The sequence below is a fragment of the Colias eurytheme genome, chromosome 23, assembly GCF_061535395.1.
Source record: "Colias eurytheme isolate Ceu_HAF_F1 chromosome 23, ilColEury1 Martin Lab GWU primary, whole genome shotgun sequence".
Classification (NCBI taxonomy): domain Eukaryota; kingdom Metazoa; phylum Arthropoda; class Insecta; order Lepidoptera; family Pieridae; genus Colias; species Colias eurytheme.
The window spans coordinates 3,050,400-3,071,445 of record NC_143002.1 but is presented as its reverse complement, the minus strand read 5'-3'; the positions used below and the strand labels follow the sequence as shown (position 1 = coordinate 3,071,445).

At 31.4% G+C, this 21,046-nt stretch overlaps 1 protein-coding gene across 1 annotated transcript in view; it reads right to left on the bottom strand.

The window, feature by feature from the left end:
* The window catches only part of NPFR (Neuropeptide F receptor), a 68,977-nt gene that overhangs the window by 10,334 nt on the left and 37,597 nt on the right, over positions 1-21,046 (bottom strand). The window contains exon 2 of the mRNA XM_090115361.1: positions 1,178-1,384. Within this exon, the coding sequence (XP_089971487.1) occupies positions 1,178-1,384 (207 nt within the window). The remainder of the gene's footprint in view (positions 1-1,177; positions 1,385-21,046) is intronic.

Below are 21,046 nucleotides of genomic sequence, written 5' to 3'. Positions count from 1 at the left end.
TATAGAACTAGCGACCCGCCCCGGCTTCGCACGGGTGCAATGCTGGTACTAAATACACTACAGAAAAACTGTGAACGTTGTATATAAAAACATAGCGGCCCGGCGCGGCCGGCCGGTACCGCCGCAAACGGTACGTCCCGTAATTTTTAAATCTGTAATATCTTCGAAAATATTCACTTAAATCATACGATGTAAAGGGCCATATAGATCTATATTAAATGAACAATGTATTCAAGGTATTTAATTGGTTAAGGATTAATGCTGTATTGGTTAAAATCGCTTCGAAAATTAGCCGTTATTTGTCGTAAAAAGTAAATGACAAAAAAAAGTTATTGTGGGTTATCCATAAGAGATAGACATATACCATCGCGGACTTTTCTATAGACCTTTTCAATATGTATAATACTTAGTACATTATTTTGATAAAACTCGTAGAGTTCAGCCTGCGTTTGCAATGTAAGCGGAAAAAATGTAATTTTTACGACATCACATTAGAAACCTCAAAAATAACAGTACTTCTCCACTATTTAATGGATGTTATTATACATATAAACCTTCCTCTTGAATCACTCTATCTATTAAAAAAAACCGCATCAAAATCCGTTGCGTAGTTTCAAAGATTTAAGCGTACAAAGGAACATAGGGACATAGGGACAGGGAAAGCGACTTTGTTTTATACTATGTGTAGTGATGATATAATATTGTGTACTAACACTACCTTCCAAAATTGAATGCGGTTTTCACAGCTGTATTCTAAGGGGTCTAATAAATTCCGGTATACGTTTGTAAAGCCAGAATATAATTTGAAATTGATGAATAATGGATATTTTATTATAAATTATCATTTGGTGCCGACTTTAGTTTAACAACGCCGGGAAGCTCGTCAGAGCGATTATTAAAAAAAAAGAAAGATAACTATTAAAAATAACACTAATATTATGTCAAATTACTTACAGATAGCAACGAGGGCATTCCCAAAAGCGCCCATGACTACCAGGATACAATAAACTGTGAGTAGCAAGGACCGAGTTGATATAAATCGGCTTTCTATGATAATTTTCTAAGACAAAATTGGAACTTGGGGCTTCAACTTATTTTTTTACCATCTAACAAGTAACAATAGAAATAAAAACAATAAGCTACTGAACAAAATACATAAATTTGTCAAATTACTTACAGATAGCACAACGAGGGCATTCCCAACAGCGCCGATGACTACCAGGATGCCATAAAACGTGAGGAGCAGGGATCGAGTCGGGTCATCGACCTTCCTGTTCTGTGAGAATTTGTCCAAGAGCGTGTTGGGGTTTTCAACGCCAAGGGAAGCCTCGATTAGCCATTTTGCTGATGCGTTTAGGGTGAAATTCATGCTCGGATCCACGGCCTGGAACAAGGCATATTTATGAGTAGTTATAACGTCATAATCAATTTAAAATTGATTTACATTATTACGTTGATCTTTTGAAATTGTAGAGCAAACAGATAAGATATTTTTATGTAAAAAGCTGCTGTTTGATTTGCCATAAATTAACATTACCAATAATAGTAATTCGCAGAAACAATATACCAACCTACCTACGTACTACTTATTTAACTATGTACTGTACATATTAATAAGAAAATAAATACATTCTTTAATTCTGTAATATTTTCGTACATTATTTTCAGTTTATAGATCGTAAGCGATACAACATTAGGTATGTATTACCATGGACTAATAAATCAAGGTATTACCTAACCTGACGCACTAAGATTATTTCTAACTTTCAATGAAGTCTACGATTTGTATATAAAAAAGTGGGCTACTATCCGAGTTTTACAACCACGAAACCAACGTGCATATAAATAAACAAATCTAAAATTTCAATCAGCCACAGAATATTTACCTCTCAATCTCCGTTTTGCGTAAAACTGTCGACGTTTTTACACATTTACGCGTTGTTTACGATACAAAGAATTGACATTTTTAAAGCTACCGCCCGCTTCTATATATACAATGTAGTATTAACAAAACAAACGAAAATCAACTCTAGCTGTGAGCTTTAGAGTCCAAATTGTCGGATTTTCTTTTTTTTATTATACGTAAACGACTTCGCGGAAGCTTGTTTTCTTCTATTGACCTGTAAGCCAGATTCAGTTGGTTTCATTATTAAGTCATTGTTTTTGTTCGAATGTATAATCAAATTTAAATCAAAATATAATATGTATAACTAGATTACAATTCATTCGATCTTTTAGGCAAAATACCTTAAAGACAGCTATACTTTAAACCAGTTACGAAAGGTATTTATTTTTGTTTTGTAAATAAAATCTTAATTTAGAATACTCTATCCCATAGTCTACAAATATACAGATAAAAGGCAAGTGTATCCTTGTTTGTATACACTACTAGCGGTCCGCCCCGGCTTCGCCCGTGGTACATATTTACGTTTTCTCTACATAAGAACCATCCTCGTACTTCAAGGAATATAATAAAAAAGGAATTATCGAAATCGGTTCAGCCGTTCTCGAGTTATGCGCTTACCAACACATTTTGCGATTCATTTTTATATATAAGATATATACTTGGTCAAGTAAAGCCCTATGCGTAGTTGTATAGACTCTTGAGATATCTAGTTTTGATATAGTAATAATATGATCAAACGCAAGCTCTTAAAATATTTATAAATATTTAAAAATAGATAAAACGTAGAACTTTTCAAGATAATCCCTCCAAAGCCAACTCAGGTAACGTTTCAAATATTTTATGACTCTATAAAGACGTTTTAATGTCAAAGAAAGTTGTTGATAAAATAAATAGAAAATCGTCTTCAAAAACAGAAAAGAGGCAAATAATATAATATTACTAGATATTATCATTAAAAAAAATTAAAATACATAAAACCGGCTACAGACTCATCTACCTGCTGAATTGCACCCTTAATTGGCTTCTTAATTCTGATGTGTGTAGACAAGTAGGGGCAATTTAGAGAACTGCTGAAATTGCTCCAATATTGCCCCTGCGTCAGGTACATGAGTAGCCGGCTTTTTTTCAAATTCAAAATTCAAATTGTCTTTATTTACTGAATGTAGTTACATAGCTGAGGTACAAATTTTATAGGTTATTAGACATTCTGCTCGTAGTTGAGCGTTCAAATATCTAATATTATTTAACAAAAGAATGCAGACTGTTGACAAACAGTTTGCGTCCTACTTACAATTTATGATAGCAAATGTTACGAACAGCAAAAAGAACTCAAGTATTCATTAGAGCATTAAACCCGTGAATTTTCATTGCATTATTCGGTTTATTCATACCGATTTGAACGTAAATAAATATCAGGTGGTTATCTGCATTTTCTCTTTCTATATGAAACTTTATTTTTTTCCACTTACTCGGCAGTTTTGAATCTTCATTCACCTTTATATGCCTTTATCGAGGTCAACTGTAGGTGAATGAGTCGAAAGCCCAGATTTTTCGCTGTGTATTAAAAAGTAACTAATTAAAAATAGATGTGAATAAATTGAAGGTTTAAGTGATTATGCCATCATTTTTTGATCTGCGAGAACATTTTTAATTTCTGTTTATATTCAACATCTGAAGTATTTTAATATTAACCATTCAATGTTGTAACATTTATTACTTACACCACTTCATAATAACTAACTGCTGTCTGCTGTTCATCATTTACTTCATTTTCATTTTACATAGGTATTATATTTAACTAGCTGCGCTCCGCGGCTTCACCCACGTGGCTCCGCTCCTGTTTGTCTTAGCTTGATGATATAAAGCCTATTATAGCCTTCCTCGATAAATGGGCTATTTAACACTGAAAGGATTTTTCAAATCGGACCAGTAGTTCCTGATTGTTCATCATAACGAGAAAAACGCCTACCTATGTCTTATCACAAATTTCATTGTAATCGGTTCAGTAGTATTTGCGTGAAAGAGTAAAGTATACTTCGCGTTTATAATATGATAGTAGGATTTAATTCTAGAGAAAGGATTTTCCATTGTATTAAAGTTGTTCCTAATATTATCATGTTATACAATGTGCTGACAGTGATGGAACGGCTAGACTATTATTAAGTAAAGTGTATGCAATTTTTGTGATTCATAGTCTTTTTCTTGATAATAATGCTTTTTTAGGGAAATGTTTAGTACGTTTTCGTTACAGAGAAATAGGGCATGTGTGAAAAATTTAAATACTTTTGAAGTTTTATTAAGCTGTTGTATAAGATAGTTAAGTTTCAAAATAGTTTATTAACCTTCTGATAGAAAGGTTTTTAAACATCTTTAATGGTTTATTTGTCACACTTCTTTTATCAGTGCATTTACATCGAAAGAACATAGAGCTAGAGCAAGAGCATTCTTGTGTGATCTTTTAGTGTAAAGTAAATTCAAATTCAAATTATATTTATTTGCAAGAATGTTAAATTTTGTGAATGTTAAAACAAATTATAGATATTTTAATTACAATATTATGTCGCTAGTACATTCTACCCATCGACTGGCCGTGCAAATATTAAAAAAGAAAGTTAATTAATCTAATTATTTAAATGTACACACAATTCAATTTTCAAAATTACACGAACACACTACAATTAACACGATTATATCACACACAATTCAGTTTACACTACTTCAAAGTCATAAATTAAAACTCGTATTCAGTATTGTTCAGTATAAGAACATTGCATAGAATTTTTCGAATGCACTAAGAACAACGATATAATGCTCTACGCCTGTTTACACTAAAGGAATTTGACATAGTGGGGTTAGAATAGAAAAAAAGGAGCATTAACTCGTTTAATGTAAATGCAGCGATAATATAATAATTAATGAATATGTAAACCAATCATTTGATGTTGTTTACAATTTATTATCTTTTAAGTTTTACCATACAATATTCCATAATTTCTAATATATTCATATGGTCTTATAGACACTTTCTTTAGTATGTAGAATACAATTTCCATAAGATCGTCGATAGACATCCTTGAAACTTCAACAATCTCAACTTTACGCATCAAACCTAATGGACAACTAGGAAATTCTCCTAAAACAAGCATTTCGCACCCTTGAGAGAAGAAAAACATAAAATATAATATAAAAATGTTTATATAAGAAAATATATGTTTGGGAAATGGTACTTGCAATGAAAATTAAGGCTACATGAGCTTCAAACGTTAAATAAACATTGTTAAAAAAAAGTTAAATCAAAAGTATTGACTTTTTCCTTTGCATCAAAAAAAAATATGAAGTTTAATATTCGAAGTTTCTTAATTCACTGATACAATGTACAGACTAATAAAATAACTATAATATTCCAACGGAATCGTCATCATTTTATGAAAAATATAGTACTTAGCTTAGTTATTAGTCTAAGAGATATTTTATGACTCATTACAATACTATTTTCTGTATGTCGTGAAATAATAAAAACAATGAAGTGTTTTGTTATGATCTTATAAGGCGTAAGTATATTACTGGCACATTTTTTTACTATATAAAAATAAGTCGGGTTTTCCTTCCTGACGCTATAACTCCAGAATGCACGAACCGATTTCCACGGTTTTGCATTCGTTGGAAAGGTCTCGGGCTCCGTGAGATTTATAGCAAAGAAAAGGTGTCTCTTGTGGCGAAACGGAGTTCGCCCGGTTTGCTAGTTATCTATGATAATATTATAAAACTGAAGAGATTGTTTGTTTGCTTGAATGCGCTAAGCTCAGAAATCATGGGTCCGGTTTGAAAAATTACTTCACTGTGAGATAGTCAATTTTACGAAATAGGCTATATTATTATATTATAACGCTAAGACTAATAGGAGCGGAGTAATGCAGGTAAAAGCGCGGGGCACAGCCAGTTAATGATAAAACATAATATATTTAAATACGTAGCTACAACGTAATAAAATTATCTAAATATGTTATTTGAAAGGTTAAATTATCAAATCTTAAGCTTTCCAACAAAAAAGTTGAGGTTTTAGATACCTATAGAACTTTGAATCAACTTCTAATTGAATTTTAAGCTTCCTCAAACGAAAACTTTAGATATTAATGAAAATTTTCTGTGCTCAAAGGGCTGCTTTAATTAATTATACTTTTATTTCCTCTAACTCTTTTTGATATAGCGTTAATTAAAACAGGTAAAGGGCTTAAATTTGTGTTATGTTTTTATATATACGGTGAAAATAGCAGATTACGAACGTAAGAGGTTTATAATCTTAAGGACCTGTTTCACAACTTGCTGATAAACTCATTGATAGTCTATTCAGTAGGTACTTTTTGTTTGATTGCTTTGTTCTTTCAAATTTTCATTATTAATTTTTTATCTGACAGATTATTACCACGTAGGTATAAGACAAAGTCGCTACTGTCTGTTTTGGTTAAAACTTGAAGAACGCAAGGGATTTTTAAGTGGATTATTAAAGTTAAACTTTTATTACATCGTCTCAAACTTTTTGGTCGCGTGACGATCGGCTGCCGAGTAGGTATAAAGCAGTGTTCGGAACCGTTCGAACAGTTTCACTTTTACCGTGGTTTCATAAAACCACACAACTTTTTTTGTGATACATAGAGTAGATAATTCTCGAGAAGTTTTAGACGAAGCGGGTGAAGCCAGAGGTGAAAAGCTAGTAATTTTTTAATAAAAAAACAATATTATTATTCAGTTACAAAACAGAATGAAAATAATATTTGCGGTTCCAATCTATTTTGACAAGTCAGTATTTTCATAGTTTGGCTTGATAATTAAATTCGAGTCAAAATTTATACTGATAATAATATCTACTGATACTGATAAAATTTGCTCTTCATTTTGGCTTATAATTTTGCTACATAATTATTTACTTATGAAAATGTTTGTAGGAACCATTGAGGTATTATTACTACGTATAGAGAAGACAGATAATTAAAACCAATCAATATAACAAAAAAAATAGTTTGAGACGATTGACTCTAACTTCGTGTTACAAATAGTGTAGTAGCAATGTCCTCTCTAGTACGTAGTACATAGTAGAAACACGTAAAAGTATTATAGTAGGTACTACAAAAACATTATCTCTCTCAATTGAATTTTATCACGAACATTAATTATAGTTTAGGATGTTCGCGAAATAGGCAATACTGATATTATTATTTTTAGTAAAGATTTTGCCGCATCAAAATATTTCTTTTCATAAGCAATAGCATATGAAAAGAAATATTCTGAATTGAATAGACCCCATTTATATTTGATATATGAAATTATGCAATAAATTTTTGTTATCGTTTTACGCTGTTATCACTGATCTTATTCAGTTACTTTGCAATGGATAATCTTCCTTCGTCGATAGCGATCTTTCTTTGATTGAAGTTGTTATAGTAACTAGAACGTATTTCAATTTCTTATTTATTTAAATAAAAATTGTTGGAAAAACTAAAAACACGCTAGGTATATTATGTAGAGAGAAAAGATATCGATGTCGATGTCGTAATCCATACTAATATTATAAATGCGAAAGTAACTCTGTCTGTCTGTCTGTTACTCAATCACGCCTAAACTACTGAACCAATTTTCATGAAATTTGGTATGGAGATATTTTGATACCCGAGAAAGGACATAGGCTACTTTTTATCCCGGGAAAATGATGTAATCCCGGAAATCCCACGGGAACGGGAACTATGCGGGTTTTTCTTTGACTACGCGGGCGAAGCCGCGGGCGGTAACCTAGTAATATCTATTTAAGTAAAATAAGGTAAGGACAAAATGTACGTTCATTTTCAGATCGCTTAATTACTATGGGCATGAAGTTAGCCCTTTGTGCTTAGACAGAATAGGACCAAAGTCTTACCAAAGATCTTATTGAAGTTATCTGAGTTGTAAAGCTAGTATTCATTCCAATAGGCAAAGGTTGCTTTGACTTTCATTCCTTCGGATAATGTTGGACTTGCTTTTTCATGAGGCCTTAATTTTAGATTTTATTTATAACTAGCGGTCCGCCCCGGCTTCGCCCGTGGTACATGTTTACGTTTGCTCTCCATAAGAATCATCCTTGTACTTCAAGGAATGTTATAAAAAAATTAACGAAATCGGTTCAGCCGTGCACGAGTACCGAGACATTTTGCCTCGACCTTTTTATTTAATTAAGGGCTGATTTTTCAATCCTTGGTTAAAACTTTTTCATCTAATAACGTATTAAACTACCATTTCATGATACCGTTTCATGTATATTCTAATTGTCCGTATTTGACAGTATACAGGTGACATTTTAAAATGTTCGTGTAATACTTTACTAATTTTAACCAAGGATTGAAAAATCGGCGCTAAAGAGACAATTAACAGCAATTTATTCATTACAGGGTTGGCAGCATAGAAATAATAAATTATCTGTGGTTACATAAAATCCTATAGTTCTTCCAAGAAAACTTCACCCTAGAGTTCTTCAACTCCAGTGCGAAAGAATATAAGTGCACTTGTCTTGAATATAGAGATATATTTTCCAAAGGGTGTACGAAAAATCTTTTCATGAAACTCTATAGCAAAAATGACAAAAAAAAACATCACTTGGATTTAACCTCAATAGATACCTAACCTTAGTAGATAAGGTACAAATTCATGTTAAAAATGTATTAAATGGACCTTATATTCTGATTCTATTTACTTAACTAGAAGAAAACTTCCTAAGATCTTTTAACATTAACCTGTGAAAGCAGTCCTTGGAACTTTGTGAAACTGCATTAAATGAAGCACAAAATGTAAACAACACTCAATTTCTTAGACTAAGGCTGCGTTCACGAAAAAGAAAGAAGCTAGGAATAATTTTAAACTAACAATATTTATTATGAATAACATAGTATCTGCAAAAAGCAAATTTAATGTACCAGAAGTGGGAATACAGCATTTTTATATCATTAATTTATAAAGTATTCGTACCTTTTCAATGGCCTTTTTATGGCGAATTCACTGGAAGGATATAATTATCCTCTTTTTATATCTCACAATTTTTCGGACACCATTTCAATGTTTTTACCTCTCTCCTTGGAAATTGAACTTTAGTAGATCGACATAACGCACAATTTACAACTAACTACTACAAACCGGTCTTAGCTTCGCCACCGCTTGAACACCATAGACTTATACACAGGTTGGTGTTACAATTTTGCCATAGAAAATTGTACCTTACTCAAAGGTAACGCATAATAATTTATAGATACCCGTCTAACCATCAACAAAACGCTATTTGAATCGCTACCGCTTGTCGACCAGTAAACTTCGTAATTCACAAGTAGATGAAAATAGAACTCTACACTAAAGAATTAGGGCACAATTTGCAACTTACAGTCCTTCTAACTCGAATCCGCTTTTGGCAGAGCCACCGCTTGTCCACCATAGAAATTCACCACTCATCGAAAATTGAACTCTATCTCAAGGACATAAGGCACAATTTAACCATAAACCGCCTATAGCATCGCCACAGCTTTTCCACTATAGAGCTACCACATAAGTAAGTGAAAATTGAATTCTATCTCAAGGACATAAGGTACAATTTACACTTCTAACCCCAAACCGCTCTTCACTTAGGCCATAGAACTCCACACAAGTAGGTGTTCATATCTAACAGTGTTACGGTGTAACTGGGTCAATGGTTCTCCAGTGGAGTGGACGATCTGTTTGTTGAGTAAGCGAAATTCGTAAACTGCTTGAACACCTGGCTGCATTTGTTATGAAGGACTAAAACTCGTGTTTCTTTATTTTCTTACATAATTAAAATTACTCTTATTTCATAAAGAATTCTATCGAATTAGATTATTTTTCTTTAAACGTAAATTTCTGTATAGATAAATAGCAAAGAAGAACAAGCCTTGAACGGATATAATATTTCAGGTCTATAAAGAGAAGCACATTTGTCACATTGATGGTAATACGCATTGCGACTTTAACAAATATCATATTTATTTTCAAATATTGAATTAAGGTCAGATATTTATAGGTACTTACATACAATAAGAAACGAATATAGAAATATACCTAACGTCAGTTATCTTTTTTTATTTCTTATACCTACGTAAAGCTTGTGTTAGCCTTTTTCTATAATTTTTAATCAAATGCCTTTATAAAATGAACCTCGATTTTTATAGAACAAAATCCAACTATTATTTACGCGATTGAAAAGGTCAGCCACAAAGTATCCCCAGAGAAAAGTGACATTTGTCGAAGAAAACATCAGACTGGCTAAGCTTTAGTGCAATCTTCGGTAGTAGCCTCTAAGCTGTCTAGGCACCGTATTATCCTTGATATTATTATAAATACGATAGTGTATATTATGTTGCCTTGTATATTGTACTAGCTGCTCCGCGTGGTTTCACCCCCGTGGCTCCACCCCTGTTGGTCGTAGCGTGATGATATATAGCCTATAGCCTTCCTCGATAAATGGGCTATCTAACACCGAAAGAATTTTTCAAATCGGACCAGCAGTTCCCGAGATTAACGCGTTCAAACAAACAAACAAACAAACAAACAAACTCTTCAGCTTTATAATATTAGTAATAGATAATAGATACGTATAAATTGCGATTTAAATTTAAGTATAGAGAAGACTCCGCTGCTATGAAAATTATAAATTGTTATCGGCCTATTAATTAAATTATTCTATTTGTTTAATAACATGTTTGTGTTCTACTTTTTAGAAATATGTAGCTCTATTTAATTGGTACATGCTATGTTAATCTTTAATTATTAGTTTATTTTTCACTAGCACATTTGTTATAAATAATATTTATATTGAAAAATCACTGTGAACAATATTATATGTGGGTAGAAAAAAATAAACCGGTATAAAAAAATAGCCAACTAGCTTTAAGCTTTTCGCCCGCAGCTTTAGTTAAGCCGCAATGAATAAAGAAGCAAAAATTTGATCTTTCCTCTGTCCAAGATTAGTTGAAATATAGATAATGTTGGAGAAAAGGGTTCAAATACGAGCCCTGGAGCGTTTGGTTACAATATTTTTTTTATAGGTACAAAAAGACAATCTTCCATAAACCTTTATTTTCTTCAAAGATCAATTTTTCAGTGTCACTCGAACTTCATTTTATATTGTAATACATATTTAAAGTGAGCACGTTTACGTTAATAGAAAATTTGGATTTTCAAGTTATTTTATTTCTTATTTGCAGGGTATATTGAAATAACTTGAACGCTACTTTGAATCTGTGGTCCAAAATGTAGAGACTTGAAGTACATCGTAATATATTGTAGTATTACGTCCAATGCATTTCTATAAGTTGTTATCTAAAATTATAAAATTGTTTAATGGCATGCTTTATCTTTCAGTTAATCTCTCAAACAAGTGGACGTGATTTTCTCGACCATCGAAGCGCATCTCACGAGCAACTTTTATAAGGCTAGAGTATTTGGAATAATGAATATACCTATCTGTTGGCACGAAATCACTAAAAGTGATTCAGTGAAGAATATTATTTTCCTTAATACATGTGGCTTTTTATTTGTAAATCGTAAAAGTAATTTATCTTAATAAAATAGAACATTAAACTTTAAATAACCTAATGGAATAATAATACTATCATTTAATATACGTACATACATATTTTTGCACTTCATTATTATGTTTAAAATAATTGTACAAGTTGTAAACATCTCAACGTGTTTACTATGTTGCCATGACAACGGATTTAAAATATTCTACAAGGTCTTTTGAGTAAAACTTTTATGAATATTTCAACGCGCCGTGAGAAACTGGGAGTGGTTGAGCAAAATGCTCAAGTTTTCTTTAAAACGGTAAAGAATTGAACTGAATTTTTATTCAGTAGTGTTCTATTTATATTTCAGTACTTGAATAATATTTTTGTTTAGAAGCATTTTATTTTGTATTCATTGTGTTGAAGAATTTATTCTATGGGACTTGAATATGTTAGAAAGAATTGAGCTCGTAGATAAACTTTATTATGATTGGCAAAATAATTAAGTCTAATAAATAAATAAAATTTAGTTTTTTTCCCTTATAGCATTTCTACTAAAAATTGGCAAAGAAAACCTACTTTTTGCGATTATTTGTCCATATCAAGTGGCACCTTTAGACGTTTACCTTCCTGTCACATAAACACTATTGACTATTCTACCGTTTGATCTATTCTTGAATAAATCCAAGGTGAACTCATAAACTGTATGAAATATTGTATTGATCTACAAGAAAAATAGGTTAAAAGTTGGCTGACGAAAATATAGTACGTTGAAAATTTTCTCAATGATAAAGCTTGGAACAAACCGCGTTAACTATATTCATTCTTTTGAGTTTTAGCGTTGAATTTAATCAAATAGTAACATTGCTTTGTAGATGCGTTTGTTATTTGTTTTTATTAAGTTTATACCTCCATGTAGATGGAAATCGTTTTGTATTTTATTATATTCTAGCGCTAGTGTAGTTTATCTTTCAAGGAACTATTTATTTACATGTGAATGTTGATATAATTAAAATCCATCAGCAGAATCATCCGAATACATAATAGTACCTATACAGTAGAAATAATAAGCTTTTAGACGTCGCTTTCTAAATCGTAAGTACCAAGTATAAAATATTATATTGGACAACGAAAATGCCAAATATTCAAATCTACACATTATTTTTATCAGAGTTTACCAAATGGCCAAAGCTTTTAATCTTAATATAACCTTTGTAACTCAGAATAAATGTATAAGTAATTTTTAAATCAAGTCGTGGGCGAAAGAGGAAACGGATTAAAAACAAAATAAAACGGACAACCATTGATAATTCAACCCACGCCATTATTTTGACAAGATAATGTTTAATTTTTTGGCTTTATTTTTCATGCAGATATCTCATATCTGTATTTGAATTTATGCACAGTGGGAAGATTAGGTACATTTTTATAATTAATTTTTTATATTGCATTAAAATAACATTGAAATTTAACACGGTTAACGTGACTTTAACGATAATGTTTTTTTAATACACATATTATATTATTACAGTACATAATATAATTAATTAATTTGTTGAGTTGTCATGATTAAGATTGGAACATTAGTTTTGACCCTGTCAAGTAACAAAGTAACAACAAGTACTTAACACAAAATGTTTAGATAAATTACAAAAAGGAAAGGAGGAAAAATGTACCTACTTAATCTGATAAAAATAAACGGTGAAATTGATGATATTAGAGAATGATAGCAAATGATAATTATATTAATTTTGATGAAAAATTGGTGCAAACATTTCAAAGATGTACTTATTCTGTAAAACAATGCCATTCAGCCTCAGCCTTTTGTATAGGTATATTTTGTGACAATCCATATAAAATGTACTTCCATAAATTGGTTAAAAATAAATTAATAACTACCGCTAGACCACAAGTCTTTATGAAATACACAGATAAGCATACTTCAGGCAATAAAACTTTATAGTGGTAAGAAACTTTGTGTATTAGCCCGTTTTAGTATAATAATTACTGGACTCTAAGTCTAGAAATTTCGTCTTTTGAGCTTCGTGGTTTATAGTAATGTTCAATATTAAAATCTGGGATAACGCTACGCTTCAGTTTACAAAAACAAGTGCGTATTTTATTAAGAAGATAATAACTTTTTATTAGATAGATAGGTACTATATTATTCTGTCATTTGTTTTTTGTATATCGTTTGCTTGTGTTGTGTGACCTAGCCTCGTCACAACCTCACTAAAACAGGCAGCCCCCCTAGACAAGTGGCTTTCTATTAGCGTAAAGTTCAATAGAATAGATTATGAATGTATGAGATTGACGTAATCAATCGTCGTCGTCGTCGTAATCAAACGTCAATCTCATACATTCATAATCTATTCTATTGAACTTTACGCTAATAGAAAGCCACTTACTTGTCTAGGGGGGCAGGTACGCTAATAATAAACATGTGTGTCTTTCAATATATATCGAGATTTACGATTTAAATAACAAGCCGATGAATTGTACAGAAACACATATTCTGTTGATCAAATCTCTTCAAATGACTGTTTTCAAATTACTATAACTATGTAAAATTAAATTGTAATATTGACATAATTTTAAAAGAGCAACTATGGATTTTCTTGCCGGTTCCTCTCCATAGATACTGCTTTCCAAATCGGTAGTAAATGTTAAAAAATGTCATGACGATTCAAAAGTGCTTTTATAAGAAGTCAAATTGAATACATGTTTGAGTTTGAAAAAGGTGTGTTAAATTTCAATCGTTTACCTTCTAACAAGTCTATTTTTGTGTTCTTCATGTTATGATCTGTTTTGATGTGAACGATTTTATTATCTCCAGACGACGCTGAGTTCCTAGTAACGGCATCGGCACTTTAAAAGATTCATCTGTATGTTTGTATGTAACCGACATTTTTATATACCTATGTAAAACATTCCTAGACTCATAATTATTATTGATCCACTTTTTACGGACGGATTAAATTCAAACTTTGAACAATTATCAAGGATCGATGACAATCGACAGTTTTACGAATTAAAACACGTTTTTTTAGTTTTATTATTCAATACCTAGTACGCGTCTTTCCAAACTATACAAGGCCAGTACGCAACGGTGTGAAACTAATCACGTATAGTTTGGAAATAACTTTTTTACAAAGTTCTTCCAATCTATACAACAGCAGTACGCAAATACTTGCAAATACTCGCGTATACTTTGTAGTGAAGTAAGTATGAATAGCGCTCCAAAACATACAGCGCCAGTACGCATGCGGACTAATCGTGTATGTTTCGGAGTAAGCGCGGCGTCTTTCCATTGCTCGCGTTTATATTATTGTATTGCTGTTTTGAAATCTATTATTAAAATGCATGTGTATTGTATATTAGGGTGGAGTGAAAAATATTTTTTTTCATTTTCGTTTCGGCATACCTGTAAAAAGATGTCATTATTGCTCATAAATACACATGCAAAATTATGCTTTGCAGATGATACATTTAGAGGTGCCCCCAACATCATGAACTTTCAGAAATTCAAAAAATATAGTCGAAAATCAGTAAAGTTTAATTTTGACAAATTAACGCTAAATCAGATTCTGTGTTATCTCGTTGGTTGCCAACAGGAAGACACAGAATACATAATATTTCAATATATAAAAAAGTGGCTATCGCTGGCTACCAGTGGCTCTGGTCGGTGGCCCGTTTGCGCCGACTCTTATTGTAGGAAACGTTGATTTTAAACAGTGCCGTTAAGGAAATAACACTAATGTTAGTAATATTTCTTAATTACATTTTACACGTAAATACAATTAAGATCATATTTTAATATTTTTGATGTGAGTTCTATCTATAATTTCGCTTTGTTACAGTAGGTAAAGTGTTGCAAGTCAAAATACGACAAACGACATGTTGTCCTGTATTTTGTTTGCCAGAGAAGTACCCAGTGTCTCAATTACCAACTTGTACTGATGCTAAGAAACTATTACTTATTTATTAGATATGAATTTAAACCTGATAAAATAACAAAATTCATGATTTATCCGAAAGATTAGCTACGGAAATGTTTGATGTGTGGCGAAAAGCATCGCTTCCCACTATTAGCTTTAATAGAGTACTACAACTTATTCGACACACCATATTCGATGAATATAGACGCTTATTAAAACCTTATCAAGACCGACAAACTAACAAAAAAGAACAAGAAAAGATAACTGAAGTATTTTGTCACTCAGTACCAAAGGTTATTTGATATTTGAAGTTGCAAATGCCATTTTTTTTAACTCTCTTGTACTTGCTCAAAAGATTATACCGACTTAACTATGTGGCAAGAATGTAAGAAAACTGAGCCTCTGACTTCTAATTTATCTGAAGAAACCTTAAAAGACATAGTGAAAAGCGGTTTGACTACGTTTCAGAATATCAAAGATTTTCTATGCCTTGCCCAGGCCGTAAAGCATATTATCAAATTGGTGACATAAGCTTCAAGTGCAGTTTGCTGAAAGAGTAAACAAAATGATTTTATAATGGCAAGAGCATCAGTATCACGACTGCTAATGCCTAATTTTGAAAAAAAAACAGCGTTATCTATACTAATATTATAATCTATACTAATATTATAAAGCTGAAGATATTGTTTGTTTGAACGCGTTAATCTCAAGAACTACTGGTCCGATTTGAAAATTCTTTCGGTGTTAGATAGCCCATTTATCGAGGAAGGCTATAGGTTACATATCATTACGCTAGGATTAACAGGAGCGGAGCCACGCGGGTGAAAGCGCGAGGCAACCGCGAGCGCAGCTAGTACTAAATAATTACTTATTTCTGATATTTTCATACCTCTATAATATCATTTTCATTAATGAAATACATTAAAACAACTAATCAGGCTATTATTTAGTGTATCACAAAGAATTTTGTTATATAATAGACTTGACGGCCATAAAAATACTGTGATTAAAAAATAAATCAAAGTTTGCGAAAAAATCATATTTTTCTAATTTTCAATTGGGTTGGGGCACCTCAAAACATCAAGACAGGTAAACAATATTTTGTATGCTGAATTCACTCATTAAAAGGCACCTTTCTGTCGCTATGCCGTTTGAAAAAAACAAAAAAAAATTTCTTTCATACATTATCACTCCACCCTATTGTATATATAATGTTGCGTACTGATCGTATATTTTTTGTATCGAGGATGCTTGTGTCTTCGTTCCCGACTATACTGCACGACTTACAATTGACAATAGTGCTAAAATGTAAGAATCTAATAAGTCCAGAAGAAGACGGTTGCGAGGCGACGGAGCCCCGCGAAGCGGGGCTCCTATTTTTGTGTAGTTAAAAAAAACACGAACCTAACCTAACCCATAGGTAACCCTTATATCTGTTACCTATTTATTTTTCTAAGCTTACCTAATAATATTTTTATTCCATATTTTACTGAATCAATCAAGAAGAATAAAAGTAGATAGATATAGCTGTACAAGTCTTTGATTGCCTATATATTTATTATTTCGCTCAAGCGTAAGTGGTGTTAGCTATATTTAGTTATACATATTTTGCGTACTGATCGTGTTACGTGTATAGTTTGGAAAGATGAAGCAAGCATCCGCTTTACAAAGTATACACGATCAGTACGCAAAATTCGTGTATATATTGTAATAACAAACTTAAAAACAGCATTACAAAGTATACACGAGCAGTTTCCTATGGTTGCGTTCTGGCTATGTATAGTTTGGAAATACGCACCTAGTACCTACAGTAGTGTATGTAAATGTATTTGTAAACTAGCTTCGCCCGCTTTGTCTAAAACTAATTATGTGCCTATTAAAATCTTACTCTAGAACCACTCTCTCTATTAAAAAAATCGTATCAAAGTCCGTTGACAACGACTATGAAGTGATAACATCACTTCAAATATAGCTATTACCAAAATGGACACATAAATTTATATTTTTAGAAGTACATCTTATATATAAAAATGAATCGCAAAATATGTTGGTAAGCGCATAACTAGACAGCGGCTGAACCGATTTCGATAATTCTTTTTTTATTATATTCCTTGAAGTACGAGGATGGTTCTTACGTAGAGAAAACGTAAACATGTACCACGGGCGAAGCCGGGGCGGACCGCTAGTATAGATAATAATATATTTTTTTCTTGGAATGTTTTGCTCAGCAGTTAGTAACTGGATACGAGTTTATGTATATTCCCATTTATAAATGAGAGCAGATTTCTTGAAGGTTTTCATAGAACAAGTTATTTAACTTCATAACTTGGAAATACAAACTTTGTTTTTAAGTTCTGAATGTGAACAAACAAAAACAGGATTAAGTTTAATACTAAGCTCTGTAAGTCAACTTATAATAAAGTTTAAAAATATGGAGTCAGGTATGTGAAGTAATCAGTATTTTTAGTAACAAAAAACAAGCTAAAAATACGCATGTAGAATTTGATTTTCAAAATAACTTCATGTTTAAAAATTAGAATTTAAACGGATTTCAAAGAAGCTTTATCAAGTTATTTCCAAATATTTTATTGCTAAATATAAAACACATTGAAAGGAGCTTAATTTATTCATGATTGAACCGAATTAAAATCCGTTTTTCAAATCATAAGGTTTTTTTTACAAAAAATACTGAAATAATTCAGTAAACATGAATATACCTAATATACTTTATTCCTTCACATCAAAAGAACACAATCTTTCCGTGTCTCATAAATACACGCGTTTGGTTTCCTTTTAATAAAAATTTCAGGGGCTTCTGAGAAAACGATCGAAAAATAAATCAGCCATAAACAAACACATGAACACATATTGGTTCGAATACCTTTATATTATCAACGAATTTACATATACTGATAGAAAATGTATTTCAGTAATTCTCAGGGCAGTATAAATCGTTGTGTTGAGCATTATATATTGATGCTTTTAGATTTAGTCGGAAAATATAATATTATGTGAATTGTAAAAGATTCTTAAAAAAGTACACAACGCATCGATGCTGATAATATCAAGAATTAACAATAATCAAGCAATAATTACTCAATCTAGACTTACATTATAAAAAGGAAAGACTTATTTTCGTTTGGCTATGATTCAGTTCAAAAAATATGAACCGAAGTTATACAAAAAATTCCATTAAAGTTAATAAATCCCGTAATAGTCTGTTCTATTTTATGTTTTGGGAATGTTATGACTACTTTAATTTTTCTGGAGTAAGACTTAGTAACGTTTTGCTTTTGAAATCATTACACACTCTTACTATAAGCACCTATAAGTGAATCACTATTCGCATCACTAATGCGAATTACGGAAACAACATTACGAAAACAAGGAAAAATTGCAAGTGAACATGTGGTTTCTTTCACGTTATGAATAAAGAGATAAAAATAAAAATATGTAGGAGTTTATCAGCTATTACACTAATACTATAAAGAGGAAATATTTTATATAACTCATTCGGAATATTTTTTTTTTTTTCATTTGTGTACCTACATTTAGAAATTAAAGTCTTTCAAACTTTTTGTAGGCGCTACAATGGTAGGCAGATCTAATAGAATTATTGATAACGCGAAACTCGGGTTAAATAGAGTAAATTGTGTTTTAAATACGTAAAAAAAATCTTTAATTTCTAACTATTGTTTGTCTATATAACCAACTTTTAGAAGAAACTCTTAGTTTCTTATTAAATGCTTAAATTATATAATAATTATTGTTCTTTAAATTCAATGTTGATGGTCATTGAATTGAAAGCCCCTTCATAATTATAATGGCGTCAAAACTTCCATGTTAAATAACCAAATTGAAACATTTTTTACATTTGTTTTTGAAGCGTCTTGTTACGGAGAGTTGTAATTTTAAATCGTTATTTTGTTGATTGGTCCGTTTTAATTTTCAATTAAGGGGTGTAACTCGATATTGAAGTAACGTTTCAAATTTTATGAAAGCAATTTTTGTGTTGTTTTTCAAGTGACATAAACACTAGTAAATAAAGAAAAGAAATTTAATGTCGATCTGCATAAAATTTTATATGAATCGGATTAAATTAAATGAAGCTTCTAGAGCCAGCTTTTAAATAAAAAAAAGTTTAAAACTAGTTTACCCTACAGAAAGTAATTTGACACATACGGAAAAAGTTGATTCCTTGTTGAGTCAAATTTAGAAGTTCCTCATATTTTCAAATTGGTTTTCAATTATTAGAGAAAAATATTTTGAGAATATTTGGTCTAATAATAGCAATCACTAGCTTTGGTGCTAAAATAGGTGAATAAATCTATACTAATATTATAAAGCTGAAGAATTTGTTTGTATGTTTGTTTGTTTGAACGCGCTAATCTTAGGAACTACTGGTCCGATTTGAAAAATTGTTTCATTGTTAGATAGCCCATTAATCGAGGAAGGCTATAGGCTATATATCATCAAGCTAAGACCAACACGAACAGAGCCATGCGGGTGAAACCGCGGAGCGCAGCTAGTAGTTTATATAGAACCTTTTTGGTGTTCGGAAAATTGAGGAAATGACGAAATCAAGGAAATGTATTAGAAACGTTTATAAATAAAATCCCCTTAGAAATTTTCACGTTGTTATTTTTGTGTTTATTTTTATTTTTGTAGGTACCGGTGGGCATAAGATAATCTTTATATATATATAAAATTCTCGTGTCACAATGTTAGTCTGCATACTCCTCCGAAACGGGTGGACAGATTCTCATGAAATTTTCTGTGCATATCGGGTAAGTCTGAGAATCGGCCAACATCTATTTTTCATATGTACCACGGGCGAAGCCGGTGCGGACCGCTAGTAATGTATAAAAATTGATTATTCATATCAACAGTGCTATATTTAAACTACTTAGAAAATTTATTTACTAATAAATTAAATATATTTTTTAACGTAATAGGTACATGTCAATTATTTTTACCTTCAGAGTCCTTCACAGTGAACGTGGTTGAAGAAAATTCAAACAGAAGATAACTAGCTTTAAATTATAAGCCAAATTCCAGAATTTTCTAGAAGCATTCCGTACTAAATATGACTGGAATGGAACGTGTTATGTTATTCCGTGTTTATATACGGCCCATAATATAGGCCTAGTAATGAGGCAATGAAAATTCTAGGAGTCGTATTCAGAGAGATGACGATGACTTGTGAAGTAGGGTTGCCAACAGACAAATTGGGTTTGAATTAAATAGGGCTTATTAATTATTATTAAACACGATGAAATGCGGAAGTGCGAAAATTTTTTTAAACATAAGATAAGCTGTGTTTTAAAACTACAATTTGGTATGTATAATAATAATTAGTGTAACAAAAAGCAGTGTACCTAATGTAATATAATAATAATAATTAGCGTTTAATGTTTGAAAAACGAAAATATTATTATTATTTTATTGAAATGAAATTTCTACCTATACATCTTTTTTTGTTACAATTATTTATTTATTATTTTTAATTATTAATACACATTTCACATGCATTTGCCGTTTGCTAAAGAATAAATGGCGAGGAAAATGTTTAATTGAATAACCCAAAAGTGACAACCCTACGCGTATTTATACGACCCGCCCTAATGAATCTTAATAATATATTTTATTTCTTTCTTACCAGCTCAGCG